Consider the following 17,762-nt stretch of genomic DNA (forward strand, 5'->3'; position numbering starts at 1 on the left):
TTATATTCACTCAGAATCACCATTTTGTATGTTTAAAGATAGTTTATAAATGTCTGGACTCATTGTTTTCTGTATGCTTTCCACAGTAGTGGAGTTCCTTGGGTCTCTTCCACACTATATTAATAACCTGTGTTTACCAAGAGCCCCAGTCCAGCCCCATCCACCCTGAGAATGAAGCTGAATGCTGTCCTTGCAGAGGCAGGGTTCTTTTTAGCAGTTTTGGCAATTATGCGTGATTAAATTTTCTCAATTTCCACGAGATTTTTCGCTTCTGATGCTCTATCTGGAAGCCAAATGAAAAGTTTGCAGCAAGCCTCAAAGAGTGCTGGGGAGAGGCAGCGCAGACATTGATCAGCCTGCTTACTTCTGTGCAACTGGATCGCTTTCAGGCACATATGTTAGTTCCAATTCATTTGCACTTAATTGATCAAAATTTTGTTTTTATAAATGACAAATAATGCTCAATAGGCCTCATTATTGCTCCAGTACTACTGAATTCAGCTGACTCTGAAGAAATCTCTGTTATGAAGAGGAAAAGGTAATCTGAGTGTCAGTTTAAATTCCACCGATGCTAACAAAGCCCTACTCGTTCACGAAAACATTCTTGGCATTATGGAAAAGCACAGTGCTTCACCATAACAGCCTGATTCCAATGGCAGGGAATTCAAATTCAGGTAAACACCTCTCATTGCTGTAACCTAGGAATCACTTTAAAACAAGAACAGTGAGTAGCTGTTTTATTGCTAAGCACAGAACCAACCCCTCATTTTCAAGACACATTGACATTGACAGCATGAGTATTGCCTTTGAATCTACCCTCTCAGAATTCTTGACTCTTTTCAAATACAAAAACACAAAGCAGCTGAATCCACATTAAAAAAAACCACACAAAAAACCCTAAAAGAAAACCAAAGAGAAGAGCACTTGCTGTTCTTTTGTCTGCTGGAATCAGTAATTAGCTTCATTAATTGCTTCCGAAGATGTGCACTGTGGACAAAGAGGGATCAGCAGCAGAACTGAAGTGGGTCTAAAGATAACATGCTTATCTGGCTGTTGTCTCCTAGCTTGGCCAGAACATGAATAGGAACAAACAGGGGTTCACATTTTGCTAAACTAGAAATAGGAAGCTAGCTGACTACAGAGAAACTCTAACTTCAGGATCCACCTCATATTTGCATCTCTAGATATTTTGTTGCTCTTGCTATGTTCTCCCAGTTTGGAGATATTTTGGGAACTACTGAAGTATCAGAACATTTCTATCTTGCTCATATTTCTTGCCTCAATCTCCAAAAAATTGATTTCTTACAAGTGATTACATCTTATGCTGCAGTTCATTAAATTTGTTATAATAGTCACACTAAAGCAAGGTAAGAATATCTCCAACAGCCCCTCAGTTATTTAGGCTGCCTGTTTTCTGATTTAATATTAGAAACAATGCTAACAACTACTTATCATAATACAAGGAACACCCCAAATTGAGGAAAAAATCCCATAAAATCCCAATTTTTTAAATCCATGCAGTTTATTACAAAGACTACATGTCATTCGAAACAGGGTCCTAATGGCAGGTTTTGAATTACTGAGCTCAAACCTGTCATTGTTGGTCACTTCATTAGTCATCAATTTATCAATTTTCATCTTAAAAATAGTTTCTCTATCTCCCCCCTCCTATTCCATAACATTTCCCTAAATTTTACTCTGGGGAGTAGAAACGTCCTTCTAATTCCAGCCTATACCTGTTTTGTTTCTGTGCCAAGATTGCCTTTTAGCTCAAACAATGCTCTCTCCTGATGTATTCATAGACATTTTATTTTGTTAAGCTAAACCAAGTCAATATCCACCAAAATCTGTGATGGTATTTGCTGTGTCTTTTGCCTTGCTCGTGCAGAACCACAGGCAAAGAAATGAGTCCAAAAACCTTAACCTGGCTCCAGTATGATAGTAGCTATCTTCAAGATGCAAAATAGGCTATTCCACAAAACGCACGCTGGGGACAGAGGTAACTGCGAAGATAAGAATGAACTTTTAGTCCTAACATCAAGATATTTCAGAGGACAGCATCCTTTCACAACTGGAAAAGAAAGCTGAAAGCAAAGAGAGAGGGGCTATTTGTATAGGCAGCAAGTACATAAGCTTGAAGTGTCAAAGGATCTGAATTTAGTGGAAATCACCATCACTCTGGTGCAGAAACACCAGACCTGACCAGTGACATACTGGGAAGAGACTGGGAAGGTTTTGAGGGAGTAGGGAAACAGATTTGAGAGATGAAGTAAGAATAAGAGTTAAAGCACTGAGAATGAGGGCCCAGAGGGTGCCCCAGGCTGTGTTGGCAACTGCCTTTGGTCAGACACCATCAAATCCATGTTCATGACCATCAAACCCTCAACTCCTGTGACTGCAGCAGGGCTAAGTAGGGCTTCATTCTCCCTGTGCCTGTAAATGGCTCTGTGATTATCCAGATGTTGCCTCATGATTAAACAGGACCTGTGCAGTCACCAAGAGCAAGCAGTCAGTACAAGATAGAGAGAAGAAAATGACTGTATTCCCATAGGGAGCTTGAATCTCCAGATGGCACTGTAACATTATCCCAAAAAGCAGATGGTGTGGTACAACAGCAAATATGGTAACAGCTGAGTCAGTTTGCCTAGTGTGTATAATTACTCATCCCATTGAAAGCATTATTTACATGCTACAAATGCTAAAGCCACCCTTTCATGTCAATTTAAACTTTAGATATTAAAGCTTCATTGATGTCATGTAATAGCAGCTGAAGAAAATCAGACTGCCTTGTCCTAACAACCTGATATAAAACATCATCCTGTCAGCACTGCCTATTAATAGAAAGACTTTCAGTGAGGCTTAGGAAAGGGTTTTGGTCATAAGTTAAAGGCACTTTTCTAGAATTCTTGCCCTGGGAGGTAATGTCTCTATACTGCAAAGTGATAGCAGAATTGAGAGGGGCAAGGGGTAAATATCATAGGTAAGGCGAGAGCTGCATAGCCAGCTCCTCCTGTCAGAGCTCTCCCATACGGGTCTCCCACCAAACACAGCAATAGAGGAGATGTTTCAGAGATCTTAGGAAAACACAGCAGTTGCTAAGAGCTCTCACTGTAGGCAGTCGTGTCATGTCAAAATGTATGTTAGCTTGTCAACCTGTCTCAAAAGCCAAATGATTTCTTGCTGACGACCCAAAGCATGAAGATGTTTCAGAATATCAGCCTCCAGTGGCTACAAAACTTCACACATGAAATGACCTCCTACGTGCGGCAAAGGCTGTACAAATACAATGCATGCACAAAAAGAGAAATATAGAAAGCTGAGCTGTGTCTTGGCCCTCTGAAGTGAGCAGCGAAATAAAGGCTGAACCCACCAGACTCCTTGGAGAAACCAAATATATTTTGGAGATGTGGTACAATGAAATTTCAAGAATCTATCAAAAAAGAAAGGCCCCTCTCAGTATCCAGCAGGTTTCTCTCAACACTTGTAGCTCAGCTTTCTTTTAGCAAGCTTTTAACCAATGGACTTGTTTTTCTCTTTCCAAGAGAAATGTCAGGATTTCACTGTGGCAGTAGCTGAAATGCTTGAGCTGTCCTGCAAGACAACTTAAAACCCACCCTTTGTTTATTGAGCTGGCTTAATACTGCTCTATTAATCATCATAAAGCATCAACTTGCACGATCCACCTTGGTGACTAAATCCAGACCCTCAGGCAACCTCAAGCTCCATCTCTTGTAACAGTCTTTCAGGGCAGGAAGGACGGTGTGTATTGTTGTATTGTTGCCTGTTGATGACACCGCCGAACTCGTCTGGCCACTGCTGAGCTCGTCTGGTTTTGTCAAAATTCATTCTCACTAGTATTCATTCTTCAAGGTGCATAAAGCATCTGCTCCATGTAGCCTCAAAATTCCCCCGTTTCTATTTATTATAGGTCCCTAAGAGGCAGCAGAAGGTGAGTTGGAAGCTGAGGCTCAGAGAGCTGCAGCATCCCCGCTACGAGGGAGGATATGGCTGGTGGTTAACAAAGGCAAGTGCGGTGCTGTTCTGTGCACACAGACATGCCAACTGTAATGGCTCCTTCTCTCACCTCAGTCTATAGCCTCTTTCTTTTCTCCTCAGTCTTGATACCTGTTTACTTTTGATTCTATGATTCTATGATTCTATGATTTCTTTTTGCTCCTCCCTCTTCATCTTATTCTATTTACACAGGACTGATAGTCCTAGTGCACTCTAGTACATCCTGCTAAAAGAGCAAGATTTCCGGATCTAAAGAAAGGATACAAGCTAATCACAAGCAACAGTACTGCTCATATTTGAACAGAAGGAACTGACAGCAAGAATAAGTAACTATAAAATATTTTCAGGTTATCTGTAAGTACTGGCACAGTTGGGGCAATTGCAGTGTGCTTACTGACATTTGGGCAACAAATTTAATGAGAATAATATATGCTGATTTTTCATCCAAATCCAGTTTTAGGCAGATTATGGTGTCATGAATATTAGATGAAGAGGCAGATTGTGCTCATTTTGCTGTGGTAGGGGAGATCTAGCACAAAACTGCAAAAGTTTAGCAGGGGAATGATACATAATGCAGCTGAGCAATGGAGGCTATGGGAGACATGCGTACTATACTCAGGTCAGTGCAGGATTATTCTTACATTTTTAAATCCTCTGTAAAGCACTTGAAGTTCTCTTTTAGTGAAATTGGTTTGTGCTTCAAGCTGTTCCAGTCCTTCAGGTCTATGGCACACTGTAGTCATTTCTAATTCATCTTCAATTTTATCTGAAAGAGAAGACATGAAAATATTTATTTTATTTGTTATCTTGCTCTATTAACATGATAGATAGGACAGCCTGGATTTCAAGAGCAATAAAGAAGAAACCATCAACAGAACAGATCTGTAAAGCACTTTTCAACCTCTTGAAAGCAAATGAAAGCCGTATGAGTAATGAGCTCCCCATCCACAAAGCCGAAACAGGTGGTGAGAACAGAAGAGCAGGGAGCAGATATGTTGCTCCAAAAGGCATTTCCAGGTATTTCTTATGTAAATATTGAAACAGCATGAAGGAATAGGCCTTTCAAGGTACTAGCTTTTAAAAAATCTGTGTAAATAAAAGTGAGAGAGCAGACATTCTTAAGCATACTATGCAACGACATTGTACTGAGGGTAAAGAGTAACGGAAGCTCTACTGTGTGCTCTAAGCTTGTCTCTATAGCTTGCTTTAGAGACATGAAAAGTCACCTTAATCCTAGGAGAAACTAAAATAATGTCCAGGGTTGCTAAATCTGGCATGAAACCAGCCTACATTTGCATGGACTTTTGGGGGAAACAGATAAGAAATCAAAGATTCTCACATGCATTTTATTCAAATGAATGTTCTCTCACAAGGAAAAAAATGCTGACCTCCGCTATTGCTGTAATCTCACCTCTTTTCTGATGTATGCTTTTATTTGCCAAGCTCATATCCCCAGAAGTGTAGGCAATGCCCAAACATATACAGAGGCTTTGTGAATTTTGAGATTCTCTAATCTTTAAGGATCAGATGCAGGTTTCAGCTGAAGTGAAAATCCCATCTACATCCAAAAGTGGCTTGGCATAAACCTTAACCCCCCCCCCTTTGTTATCAAAACTGCAAAATTTACGCCCTGCAAAAGAGTTTTAGATTATTGGGCTCCTGCTGAAAGACAAGGATTTCTCAAGAAACGTGCAAGGAAATGGAAACATTCTGAATGGAGGCAAGGCATGAATTCAGAGCAGACTGGCTCAGTGAAAGAACAGGCCAGACTAAAGCTATATTTTTATAAGTTAATTCTTTACATGGCCATGAATGTTATTAAGGAAGGACACACATCACTCAGTGATAAAAAGTATTTCACACTATTCATTATTCCAGTGTTAAGAGATCAGTTCTAATCCACTGTGTCTGGAGCTTCACACTCTGTGTTTGTGGGGCTTAAGCAGTGAAGATACCTGCCTAAATATTGTGTTCAAGTTCCCTTGCAAGGCAAGAAAATCAAGGAAAGAGGCTGTAGTGGCATGGGGTAGAAGGGTTATCACAACCAGTTATGATGCAGAAAATCTCCTGAATACTGATAGGCAATAGGTGGCCAGAAGAGGCTCGAATGAGCCACCTTCTCCACACAAAGGGAAATGAAGTGTCTAGAGATTATAGCTCCTGTTAGAACAAAAGAGATTGGAAAGGATGCCTGCTACAAGAAGAACAGATGTAGAATGGGAAATAAGGGAGGAAATCCGTTTTCTTTAAAAGACAACACATGCCACAAAATTAAGGAATGCAGAAGAAGCTGTAGAGAGCAAAAAAAAGTGGGGAAGAAATTCCTCGAAACGAGGGAAATACATTTAGAAGGGAGCCAGGTTAGGGAAACTCATTGCTAATCCATACATTCTATAGGAAATACTTTTTTAACCTTTGGTTAAGAGTAATTTACCCAATAGCCTTAACAAAATTCAAGTAACTCCAGACTCCTCTCTTGCATGTCTCTGCTGTTCCCAATGTATGTAATAAGCAATTTACACATGGCTTTGACAGTCATCTTGGTTTTCCCCAGCAAGCCATGCATTTTGTGCTGTGGTGTATGAAAGCAAGTTATCTCCGAGCCTTTCTCTTCTCTGTAACCATTTAAACATGCCGAGCTTTTCACTGATATTTCCTACTGAGTCACTCAAGCTCTTTACAACTTCAGTCAATGTAAAAATCTAAGAGTAAAATACTGCTCATCTACTCTTCTTATAATTCAACTGAGAGAGGAAACCCAACAATCTATGCACCCTCAGGTAAGCCGTGAGGCTAATGAGGGAAGCCAGCCTTTTGGAATATGCTCGGCCTTGGTTATATTTATGCCCTTACAACGTGGAGCTTCACATGGTTTCTACAGATGCAGGAAAGATCCAGCTGAGAAAAATCACACTCTTTGCAAAAGCATTTTGATATGACTGATGGGTTTTGGTGGGTATTTAATTTGCCATATACTTTCCTCACTTCCTTCTTAATCAATCAGTGTTAGTGTCCTTATTTCCAACCTGAACTTTCCCTGTTTAAGTTTGAACACATTACCCCTTGTCCTACTGCTTGTCCTGCAAGAATAGGTTTTCCCAAGCCTCAGTTCATGAGCCAGGGCAGATATTTCTATGTTAAAAATAAGCCAGCTTACTGTTGTAGATTTGATCCTATTTCTCATGCTGAGAAATGTGGCTCTTTTCTTTATAACAAACTGCAGAAAGGAAATGATGAAAAATTCATCCCTTTTCAAAGGGACCCTTCAGTTTTTCCTTCCATTCTCCATTCCAGAACTAGCATTAATGTCTGCTGCTGAAGACAATCTGATGGGTCCCTGTGGGTTAACGCTTTCATCTGCTTCCTCCTTCTTTCCCAAGGGAAATATTTCAAATTTAGCAAAAAAAAAAAAGAAAGTGTGAAGCTTTAGCTCTGGCCAAAGTGACACTAAAAATGACACCACTCCAACCTGTTTCCAGTAAACACACTCTAAAAATGGTAGAAATTTTTCCTTCGATGGAAGATGCCCCGATAAAACCGAGCAGTCCTGGGCATTTCTTGGAGCCCCACCACAGAAAATAAATACAAGGAAGGCTTATATAGGTCATTTTTGTCTATCACTTGCCAACAAAAAACTATTTTCCACAGTGTTTCATGATAATATCTGTTTTAAAAGATAAAACACTTTTTAGGAGTAACAACTTCACTTTAATAGGCCTCAGAGATCAAAAAATCCCACACTGTGTTCAAAAGGTATTAACGTTTAAAAATTTCTCAGCTGTCAGCCCATATTCAAAGATCCCCTCCAGCAACACTTTGTTCATCTCTCCTCCCTTCCTGGCAAAAGCCTGCCCTGGGCACAGCACAGACCTGTAAGGATACAAACTGCTCTTCCATGTAAATCGATAATTTCCAACTCAACAGTCCTCAACTCCCACAAAGATTTCTTTGTCAATTTATTTCCTTTCAGTGTTTTCTCTTAACTCAGGTCTTTAAAACCTTTTTTTTCCACTCTCATACACTCTATAAATTAACTACAGTAACCCCAGCGACAAATCCCAGATTCTGTCACTTCCTCATCTGCTCTTACCTTCTCTCATGTATATTGTATTTCCTCTTACATTTGCTTTATTGCACTCGTTGGGTCCCTCCGCACTCTCCAGGGATGACACTGTATGAAATACAAGCCTTTCCTTTTGTTAACACTGCAACTCTATTAAACTGAAGCCCACTTCATGGTGCTGAGTGCAAACAAAAGTGTGCACATAAATCCACACATTTTTAATTAGGAAAGCATTATGTTAAGACACTTTACCTAATATCATAGTCTTCCTCAGTTTTGCCTTGTCTACAACTTGCTGAGCACCCTGAGAGGTTTGAGCGTGGGAAATGGCCATGCCATTGGTTTGAAGTTAATTTTCTTCTCTTTCAATTTACAAGCGCATGGGCAGCCCAAGGGACTGACATTGCAAGGGATGCCTATGCTGCCCTCCCCAGCTCAGGAGGCACGTGTGAGCAGCTGCAGCCTCCAGCATCCCTTTGGAGCTGGAACTCAGCCGTGCCCTGCTTGGGGACTCCCCTCAGGATCTGGGTACCACACAGCTGGTTAGTGAGAACTTGAACACTGGCAAATAAGTCCAAATTTATCATTCTGAACCTCAAAGAATGATTTTGATAGGTTGTGCATTATCTGTGTGTTAACTGGTGCAGTTGGGTGGAATCAGCAACTAAAGGAGGAGATTGCTGCTGCTTACAGGTATACTTGGTAACTTTAATGATAACTTTTAATAATAACTTTCTCTTTGGTGTTTTTTTTAGCTTCAATTGTTGAAATGGTCCCTGAATCAATCCCTTCCACACTGGACAGCTGCAGTGAGTTGTGTCATAGAATCAATAGAGTCACAGAATGGTTTGAGTTGGAAGGGACCTCAAAGCTTACCCAGTTCCGCCCCCCCTGCCACGGGCAGGGCCACCTTCCACTAGAGCAGGTTGCTCCAAGCCCCTGTGTCCAACCTGGCCTTGAACACTGCCAGGGATAGGGCAGCCACAGCTTCTCTGGGCACCCTGTGCCAGCACCTCAGCACTCTCACAGGGAAGAGCTTCTGCCTCAGAGCTCATCTCAATCTCCCCTCTGGCAGGTTAAAGCCATTCCCCTTGTCCTGTCCCTACAGGCCCTTGCCCAAAGCCCCTCTCCAGGTTTCCTGTAGCCCCTTTAGGCGCTGGAAGGTGCTCTAAGGTCTCCCCTTAAGGAGCCTCCTCTTCTCCAGGCTGAACAAGGATAGGTGTAAGTTCGTCTGCACTGTTTAGCTGGTGCAGAACATGCCTGTGAACTTACACAGCTGTTTTTCTTAAAAGTGTTTAAAACTATAGGCTAGGAAGCAGCATTTTCTGATTTAGAATTTGTCTCTGGCCATATGTTTATGGCTGCTTTAATAGCAGCATATGAATCGCAGGTCTGCGAGATGCAGCTGTGGTAATCGTACTCCAAAATAGGTCCAGGTTGTAATAATGACTTAATATTGCATTTTTACTGGGGGCAGAACACCATCTCTATTTGCTTAGCCCATAAGATAGGCACATTTTGTATATCAGACAAAATAAATAGTGGCTTCACTTTACACAGAAAAATAATGCTGAAATACTTGCATGTATGTGCATTTTTTATAGATTGTTGGTAATGAAAGACACTGTGTTTCATTTCTCTGCTGCTTGCTCAACAGCAGAAAATAAATTTTCATTGGAGTAGATCAATATTTTAACTGAACACACTTTGGAAATTAATGAGGCTGGGTCATAACAGCCTTTCATATTAGTTTTATTTTTACCTTTTTTTTGGAAGTTAAACCTTACATTTGGAAGGTTTCCATACTTAGATTGCCTGCAAATCGCCCTCTGTTTCACTGCTGTAAACTTTGCTGAACAGAATTTGCACTTTCCCAAGTGATAAACTGGAGTAATTTAAGCCTATTCATGTAAAAGCTATCTTGTACACTGACATGCTTACAAACAAAAATTGTTTCATCATTGAGGAAAACAGGTTTTCAATCCCAGCTGACTACTGCTTGCCATCACAGATCAGGCAGGGGGACTCGATCCTTCATTCATCCATTGTAAAGAAAACATAGCTATTGACTTTGAAGGAAAACAACCTGCTCCAATAATTCACTTTCCCAGATCTTTCTGTTCCATTGGACACAGGCTCATTTATCTGCAATGCAATGGAAAAAGTAGTTTCATTGCCAATTTATCTTTAAAGTGCACAAGTAACTTGATGCATACCCAGGACAGCTACATAAACCGAGGCACTGCCCAAACCCGGTTCTTAAAGGTGCAGAGACCAGGCACTAACTTTCCAGCTCCAGCACCAGAACGCATGTGCCATCTGCTGTCAGGACAGAAGTCAAGTCCTAAAATCCTCTGGTGACAGCACATCTGGTATTCGCTTTAGCAACCTCTTTTCATACAAAAATGCCTTCTTCAGATCCAACTATCATTTCCTGATAAGTGGAACTGATTAAACTGGTCCCAGACAATGCCAAAGTTGCATTTGTGCACTATAAAACAGGAAAGAGTTGTGCGTTATTTACCAGCTGCTTTCTCAGGTCTGGCTCTGAACAGCCTTTGAGCCCAAGTTCATTGCCCTGCTTGTCCTTTCTCCCACTGGAGCTGGCTTGATACAAGCAACATCTTGCCCAGAAGCCCAGGGCTGGTTTCACTTGGCCAAACTCCTCTGTGAAACACAAGAAGCACCAAACACCGATCTCCACAGTGGCCACATCAGCACTGCAGCATTTCCAGCCCTTCAACCATTGTGCCTGGCAAAGAGCAATAGCAACGGCTCAATACATTGATAGGGTTGGCCAAGGACAACCCAAGACCTAAAGCACACTTTAAACAGAGGGTGTTAATGGTCCTGTCCCCTGTTTCCTAAGGCTGCAAGGTGAAGCTGTAACACCAGGTTTGGTGACTAATGGGAGGATTTTGAAAAGATGCTGCTTATAAATAAATCCACTTTTTGTTACAGAAAAATAATCAAGATGTAAAGTACAGCTCATGTGCCCAGTGTTAATTGTAACATTGACAAGCATTAGATGAAATGGTAGTTTTACAAATACAGCAGAAGGGGATTAAGTTATGAGCAAGAATTATTAGACTGCATCTTATTTTTATTAAAAAACCATTAGCTATATTTTAGGAGTGAGGACCTGAAGGAAAACGTTAACTCCAGTTTATCCTTTACATCTTTGGAATTAATTCTCTAGACAGGCTACTTGCTTGTGCAGATCTTGCAGGAAATACATCCTGCCTGTGGGAAAACAGCTACATGAAATATCTGAATATTTCATGAAGAGACATAACTAAAGGCCTCAGTCCACAAATGCTCATTAGGGCCAAAAATTATGGGATGGGAGTCGGGTGAGAGCTGTGTTATTGAAGCAGACTCTGCTTCAGTGTTCCCTCCCAGTGGTGTAAGCAGGAGCGGCAGGAAACACTGCTTTGTGAAGTCCTCTGCGGGCTGTGCTTCCAGATCCCCGGGCACAGCGAGCTGCCAAGTACAGCATCACTCTTTGACCAGCCAAGGTATGTGCTTCCACCAACAGAATCTGTCAGCCTTTAAGCGACCCCAGCTGGCAAACAGTTGCAAATCAACAAGGCTAACATGGCAGAATGACAGCTCAGCTGAAGCTTAAATACATGTACAGCATATCTATTCCTTATAAAAAAGGGTTAAGGAAAATCTGCTCATAGCAAACATCAATTAAAAAAGGCACTAAGATACCGAATGCTATATTAAGCATTAAACAATTAAAATTGAACACTCATTAATAAATTATTATTGTTATTAATATTATTGCCTGGCTGAAGAGATCAATTTCCAAACCAAAGGGGCTGTTTCTAGTCAATAAACCAAAAAGGAGCTGATGTCTCCTTACCCACTCCCTTTTCCCAAAATGATTTTCTGACTTCTTCAGGTCCATTTTCACCACTTGCACAAAGAGTCAAGCTTTTAGCAAGGCTCTTCTGCCTGTGTGAACCTGCACCACCACCAGCTGCGCAGAAAAGCTACATGAAAACCCAACAGTATATCAAATTCTGAGATTTAATTACAAAAGTAATAGAATTTTAAGATTTCTTGGCTAATTCTAGAAATGATGTATGCAAAAGTCATGTAGAAACACTTTCCTCTGCCACTATACTTCTTTAATCAGCTTCACAGTTGAACATAGGGAAGCTCAAACCAGGTTACGCTCTGAAGAAGGAGGTGCAGTAGTCAGAGGCCACGTGTGCCTCCAAAATGCCTTTCTGGCACACAACTAAGATGCGGTAAAATGATTTGAACATGAACTACACAATGTCCAATTTGACTTTGAATGTTTCTGCAGACACTGTATTAAACGTGTTCAGCATCAGAAGTAGCTTTGCTGTCGCCATTCCCAGAGTAGAGACAGCAGGTTGTTCTTCCAGTGCACTAGAACTTACTCAGGGCAGCACTTCCTTTTCACTTTTCCTTGCACATTCCCACTTATCTGTAGTAATATTTATAAGGGAAGCAACTTCAAAACTGGTGAACAACCACCGAAAGCTTGCTGGGTGCTTTGCTGCTTTTCTGTAGGAATGCTGCAGAAAATATGCTTTTGGGACAACTGCTTTCCTCCAAGCAGCCATTCAAAGATGAATTTGCAAAAAAAGCTCACTTAGGGTAGAAAACAGCTTCCCTCTGATTTTTTCTTTGAAAATTCTCAGTAATACCATTTCAAAACCTTACATGGAGGGTACCTAAACTGTGAAGTACTTGGCTTAGCACTGCACAGGAGGACATTGAGGTTGAGACCTGGGACTGCTCCCCTCGCTGCAGCCTACCAGGGAGCTGGACAATGCTCAAGCACCTTTCATTCTGTTTGCTGCCAGTGTGGAAAGCGAGACAACTCAGCCAGGGGGAACCTGTTTCTTAGCTTAAGAAAACTTTTGCTGCCAAAATTGTACGACCAATAGAGTCAAACTGGCTCAAGTTTTACGTCTCTGATAGATGTAAAACCAGCGGGCAGGGTCTAGAAAAAAGTAAGAAAAAGATTTAACAAAAAGAAAGTGACAACTATACACAGGTTTGTCTGTTGTTAATTTTAACGTGGCATTGGATGTTTTCTGCATGTGCCATAGGGTGCCATTTCCCAGTGACTGTAGGATTGTTTCCAGGTGTATTTAAATGTTGGTCCCGTTCCCCCCTCCCGGAATTGCCTCATTCCTTTACCCTAGGGGCAGGAAGGGAAGTCAGAGCTCGCTGTCCCCCGCATGACCATGGAACTTGGGGTAGCATGTGAGGAGAATCATGCACGCAGTCATGCACCCATACAAGTATCCACACATACAGCAAGACAGCAATGCAGCAGTCAGCCTAGCAACTCTGAGAAGGGAGAAAGAAGACTTTGCATGCACTTCTTGAAGTCTGCTGAGGGGCAGCAATAGGGGCCCAAGGCCTCATGCTTCCTCTCCCCAGCTTAGCTCTTTGCTGTAGAAATGAAGTGATTAGAAGAGTGAAGAAGTCTCAGGTGGTCTAGCAGGCTCTAACTTGTGCTCTTCGCAGTCACTTCACTTGCAACAGGGTCATACTATCCTCACATCCCCTGGACAGTAAATTACCTGGCCACAGAAAACTGGCAGATGTAAATATTAGACCACAGCTTCCCAAGAGCATCACCTACGTGCTGAGGAAGTGCCCGGTCAGCCAGCATTGCTGAGGCATGGTGCTTGGCCTCGCTAACCCTGGCTGAGCTGTTCTCAGCCTGAGGAATTAACAAGTAAAGAAAAAGCCCAGGTGAATAAAAGAAAACCACAGTAATGCTCCAGCTGGTTGCTGCAGCTCAAAAGCGATGGTGATACTGAGGACAATCGCATGAGAGATCAATAACAGAAATGAATCCTCAAGGACTGGCTACTCACACAGCGATATAAATCATATTAGTGACTACAGATACCTCCACACTTTTCCCTTGTGAACTGAAACTTGAAGAAAACTCCAAGACAAGCTGATCTCCAGAGCAAAGAGCCTACAAACAACCATGATTTGAATTGTATTCAGAGACCACAACACATACAAGAGACAGAGCAGTACATACCAAAACTTTTACTGAAAGCATATAAAACAATTGTAAAATATAATAAACTCTGCTGTATCCTATGCAGTATAGTCACAGGAATTTTTAACCTTCTTGAACCACCACAAAAGGATTGCAATAAATAAAGGTTGCTTAAAGAGGTTCCGAATCTCTGCTGAAGCAGAAGCAGTTGAATCATTAACCATTAAACTACCCGCTGCCAGGGAAATCACACTTCGCTGGGTAACCTGACAGAGGAAAAAATCCTCCACTTGAAGTCAAAAAAGGATAGTTCTAAATTTGCATGTTAAGAGTAGCTACAAACTAATTTCCATTGATGAGAACGAAGAAATGTAAATGCAGTCATTAGAGAGAGCTAATGATCATCCTGATTTAGTAAGGGTGAAATCAAGGAATAAAAAGAGCCAGAATACGTTGAGAGGTCCCAATGTCAATATTGGGCTTGAAAAGATGAAGCTGCATTAGAGAGGATTACAGACAGCAGGGAGACAGTAGGTGAGCTGCAAAAAAAAGAAAGGTGGTCTATTTTTCTACACTGGGTAACCTTGTGGGTTATCAAAACTTTAGACTGTAGAGAATACCTTCTGGATATAAACAATATTTTCTTTTCTTCTTTACAGAGATAGGAAAAAGCCCTTAAAAAAAGTGAAACAGATAAAGCTTCTTGTAACATTACATTTCTCTTCATTATACGAAAAACTTCACAGTCAGCTTTCAGGGGTTCAGTGGAAAATTCCTTTCCAGATTATTCAAATCATAACTACAAGGTTTTTGTTCATAGCCTCTATTTTTTTAACACTGAACTGGTCTTCTTTGAAAAACAGCACTTTTCAATAAGCTCAACAGGAAACTTCTTAATCGTCAAGCTCAAATCCATACGCTTACGTCTGTTTAGAAAATTGAATAGTACAAATAGGAGAAACTACAACGTTGTTACTACCATTTACAAAACCTCTTCCTAAAGCATGCAGAAGCAGTTACTGAAGGCTTGGTTATTTGCCAGCTCTTCGCAGAGGAGTTTTAGGATTATTTTTCTTCCCCTAAAACTCTCAGGTTATGGATTACTCTCTGAGCAAATACATATCAACGGAAAAGAAAATAAATTGGCAGAAACTCAATTCATCATTGCTGAGGATTATGTTCGACACGGTTTTTTGTTTAGAAGCAGCAGGTAATGCCACAGCCAACCCATCAGTGCTGTGTGCACAGAACAGGACTGTCCCTGTACCTGACCATGGAGAGCTGCAGCAGCTGGAGCAACAAAGAAAATATAGGACTCTCTTTAAATCATAACAATCTAATCACATTTTCAGTGTAATTTGATGTTCCTTTGTACCCTAAAAAAAGGAAAACCAAACGCAAATCTGTCAATTACCAGAATAACATGTGGGAAGCAGTGAAAGGAAAATGGAAAAAGAAGAAAGATTGAATTTACAGCAACATAGTCCTGCTTCAGCAATGGCACGCTAACAGGATGCTCACATTTCCCCTGCAACATCTGCATGGCAGCAGTTTTCACTTGTGCCCATACACAACCCTTTGAAAATTCAACAACTAGCTAACACCAGTGGGTTCGATGTCGTTCCAATGGTGCTGGCTGGGAAGCCTTTACACAGCCCAAGATTAGTGTTTGACTTTGTTCCTGTTATCTCAGAAAATAAACAGGGCAGAGAGTATTTATTTCAATGCAAACCCCAAACCTGTTGTAGAGCAGGTTTCTGGTGCAAGGTAAAAAGAATGTAATTTTTTTTCTTATTTTTAGAGTACTAGAGGTCTGTAGGGTGTGATGAGACATGGGGCTGGCCAGAGGTACATCTACATAGCTCTCTTACTTATCAAGAAGGCTTTCAGAATCAGAAGGTAGTGGTGGGTTTTCTAGGCTCTAACCCAGACTAATTGTTCCATAAGAATGAATTTAAAGGAATTTAATAGATATAAAAAGGCTTTATACACAAATTCTTCACTGTCAAAATACTGAGGAGATGGGTCCTTAGCTCCAGGATTGTTTTCAACCAGCTCTTTTGTTTTCTCATTTACAGGAGCCCCAACACAACCTCCACGCTCTCATGGAGTAATAAATTTGTTTCATAAACATAATGGAGCCAGTGGGAAATTACTGTCCTGCCATTATGTCACATCTGTTACAGAAGTGGCAAGTAAAAGCCTACTACAGGAACTTTTTTGCCCTTTGCAGGGTATGGACAGTTGAAAAACGTCTTTAAATTATGCAATCTGCTGCTTCTCTAGGTAGTTGAGAGTGGGATTGAAAAATAAGGATCTTGGTACATGCCCACTGGCAGCAGAGGACAAGCCCCCTGCTCCAGGAAGAGCTGCTCCAGCTGCAACAGCTCCCAGAGAAACCTCTGCCTGTGTGTCTGGTGGGGGTACCACGGGCTGAAAACACTGATCTGGACACGGCCCCCTATTTAAACCAGACCCCTCTGCCCCTCCTGGCTTGTACGAAGAGCCTCTGGGGATGAACAGCCTTTTTTGTCCTCCTCAATCTTACTCACTTTTGAGTGATCTCATAAGTAGCAAATCCCATTTCTCAGCATTACTCATTGTTGAAAAAGTCACATTTCCTTACATTGTCACAACAGCAATTCAGAGCACAAATAAAGCTTCATGTTACCCAACCCACACTGGGAAGTGAAAAGCATACTCTTGATTACGAACAGGCTTTGTAAGGAACACAGTACATCACTTAGCACTGAAACAAGCACTGAAACAAGCACTTAGCACTGAAACATCTGATAATACACCCACTCCCGACTGAAAAGAAAAAGGGAAAACTGTTTACATACTTTTTATATAGCTGACTGATTTTTGTATTGTTTGTTCAACAAATTTATTTCCTGCAATACATAAATTTTACAGGCCATAGAACCTGGCAGCATGTTCCATTTTACTCTGTAAATATGAAATTGTGAATCCATTCAGCATCACTTTCTCAATTCAACTTATCTGCACAAAAGACAGTTCTGGCTGACATACACTCACCTACTGAGAGTAATTCTGGTGTGTGTGTTGTTGGGGTGTTAAAGGCTATCTCCCCAAGGACATACAATCTTAGTTCAAGAGATGGGTATACAGCTTGCAGTCCCGTAAGTCGGTGGCAGTTTGAACACAGCTCTAGGTAGTGTCTAATGCCTTAAAAGAGATGTACTTATTCCTACAGTAAACCCCTGGAATATCGTCTTGAAGACCTTTTCGTGTTGGTCAGGCTGGGCTGTGCCAAGGGGCACAGATGCCACATGCAGAGCAGCACACACAATGTGTTTGGAAAAACAGGGGTTGGTGCTGCAAATCACCCACATCATGGTCAACTTCCAGAGATCAGGTCCTGGCTGGAGTTAAGGCACTGTCAAGGGCTATGTCCATACTGCCACCAACACTGCTTGTTTGTTTTGCAACGTTTTCTGCTGTTTTCCAGGAACTCTGTAGTTGCCCCATCAGCAATCAAGGCTTTGGCTTGTACAATTCTTTCTCAACTATCAGTAATGAGCTTCATGGAAGAAGATGTTGGATATAAGGAAGAAGTTCTTTACTGTGAGGGTGGTGAGGCACTGGAAGAGGTTGCTCAAAGAAGTGGTGAATGTTCCATCCCTGACAGTGTTCAAGGCCAGGTTGGAC

General features: G+C 41.3%; 1 protein-coding gene across 7 annotated transcripts in view; it reads right to left on the bottom strand.

The window, feature by feature from the left end:
• Positions 1-17,762, bottom strand: part of KCNIP1 (potassium voltage-gated channel interacting protein 1) — a 411,307-nt gene that overhangs the window by 16,762 nt on the left and 376,783 nt on the right. For 6 of the 7 annotated variants that reach the window (XM_030504592.1, XM_030504593.1, XM_030504596.1 and 3 more), the window contains exon 2: positions 4,656-4,780. In XM_030504592.1, the coding sequence (XP_030360452.1) occupies positions 4,656-4,780 (125 nt within the window). Of the gene's footprint in view, positions 1-4,655; positions 4,783-12,375; positions 12,381-14,933; positions 14,940-17,762 lie in introns of those variants that run through there. The other variant, XM_030504594.1, reaches the window with a different exon arrangement.

Source organism: Strigops habroptila, chromosome 12 (assembly GCF_004027225.2).
Source record: "Strigops habroptila isolate Jane chromosome 12, bStrHab1.2.pri, whole genome shotgun sequence".
NCBI lineage: Eukaryota > Metazoa > Chordata > Aves > Psittaciformes > Psittacidae > Strigops > Strigops habroptila.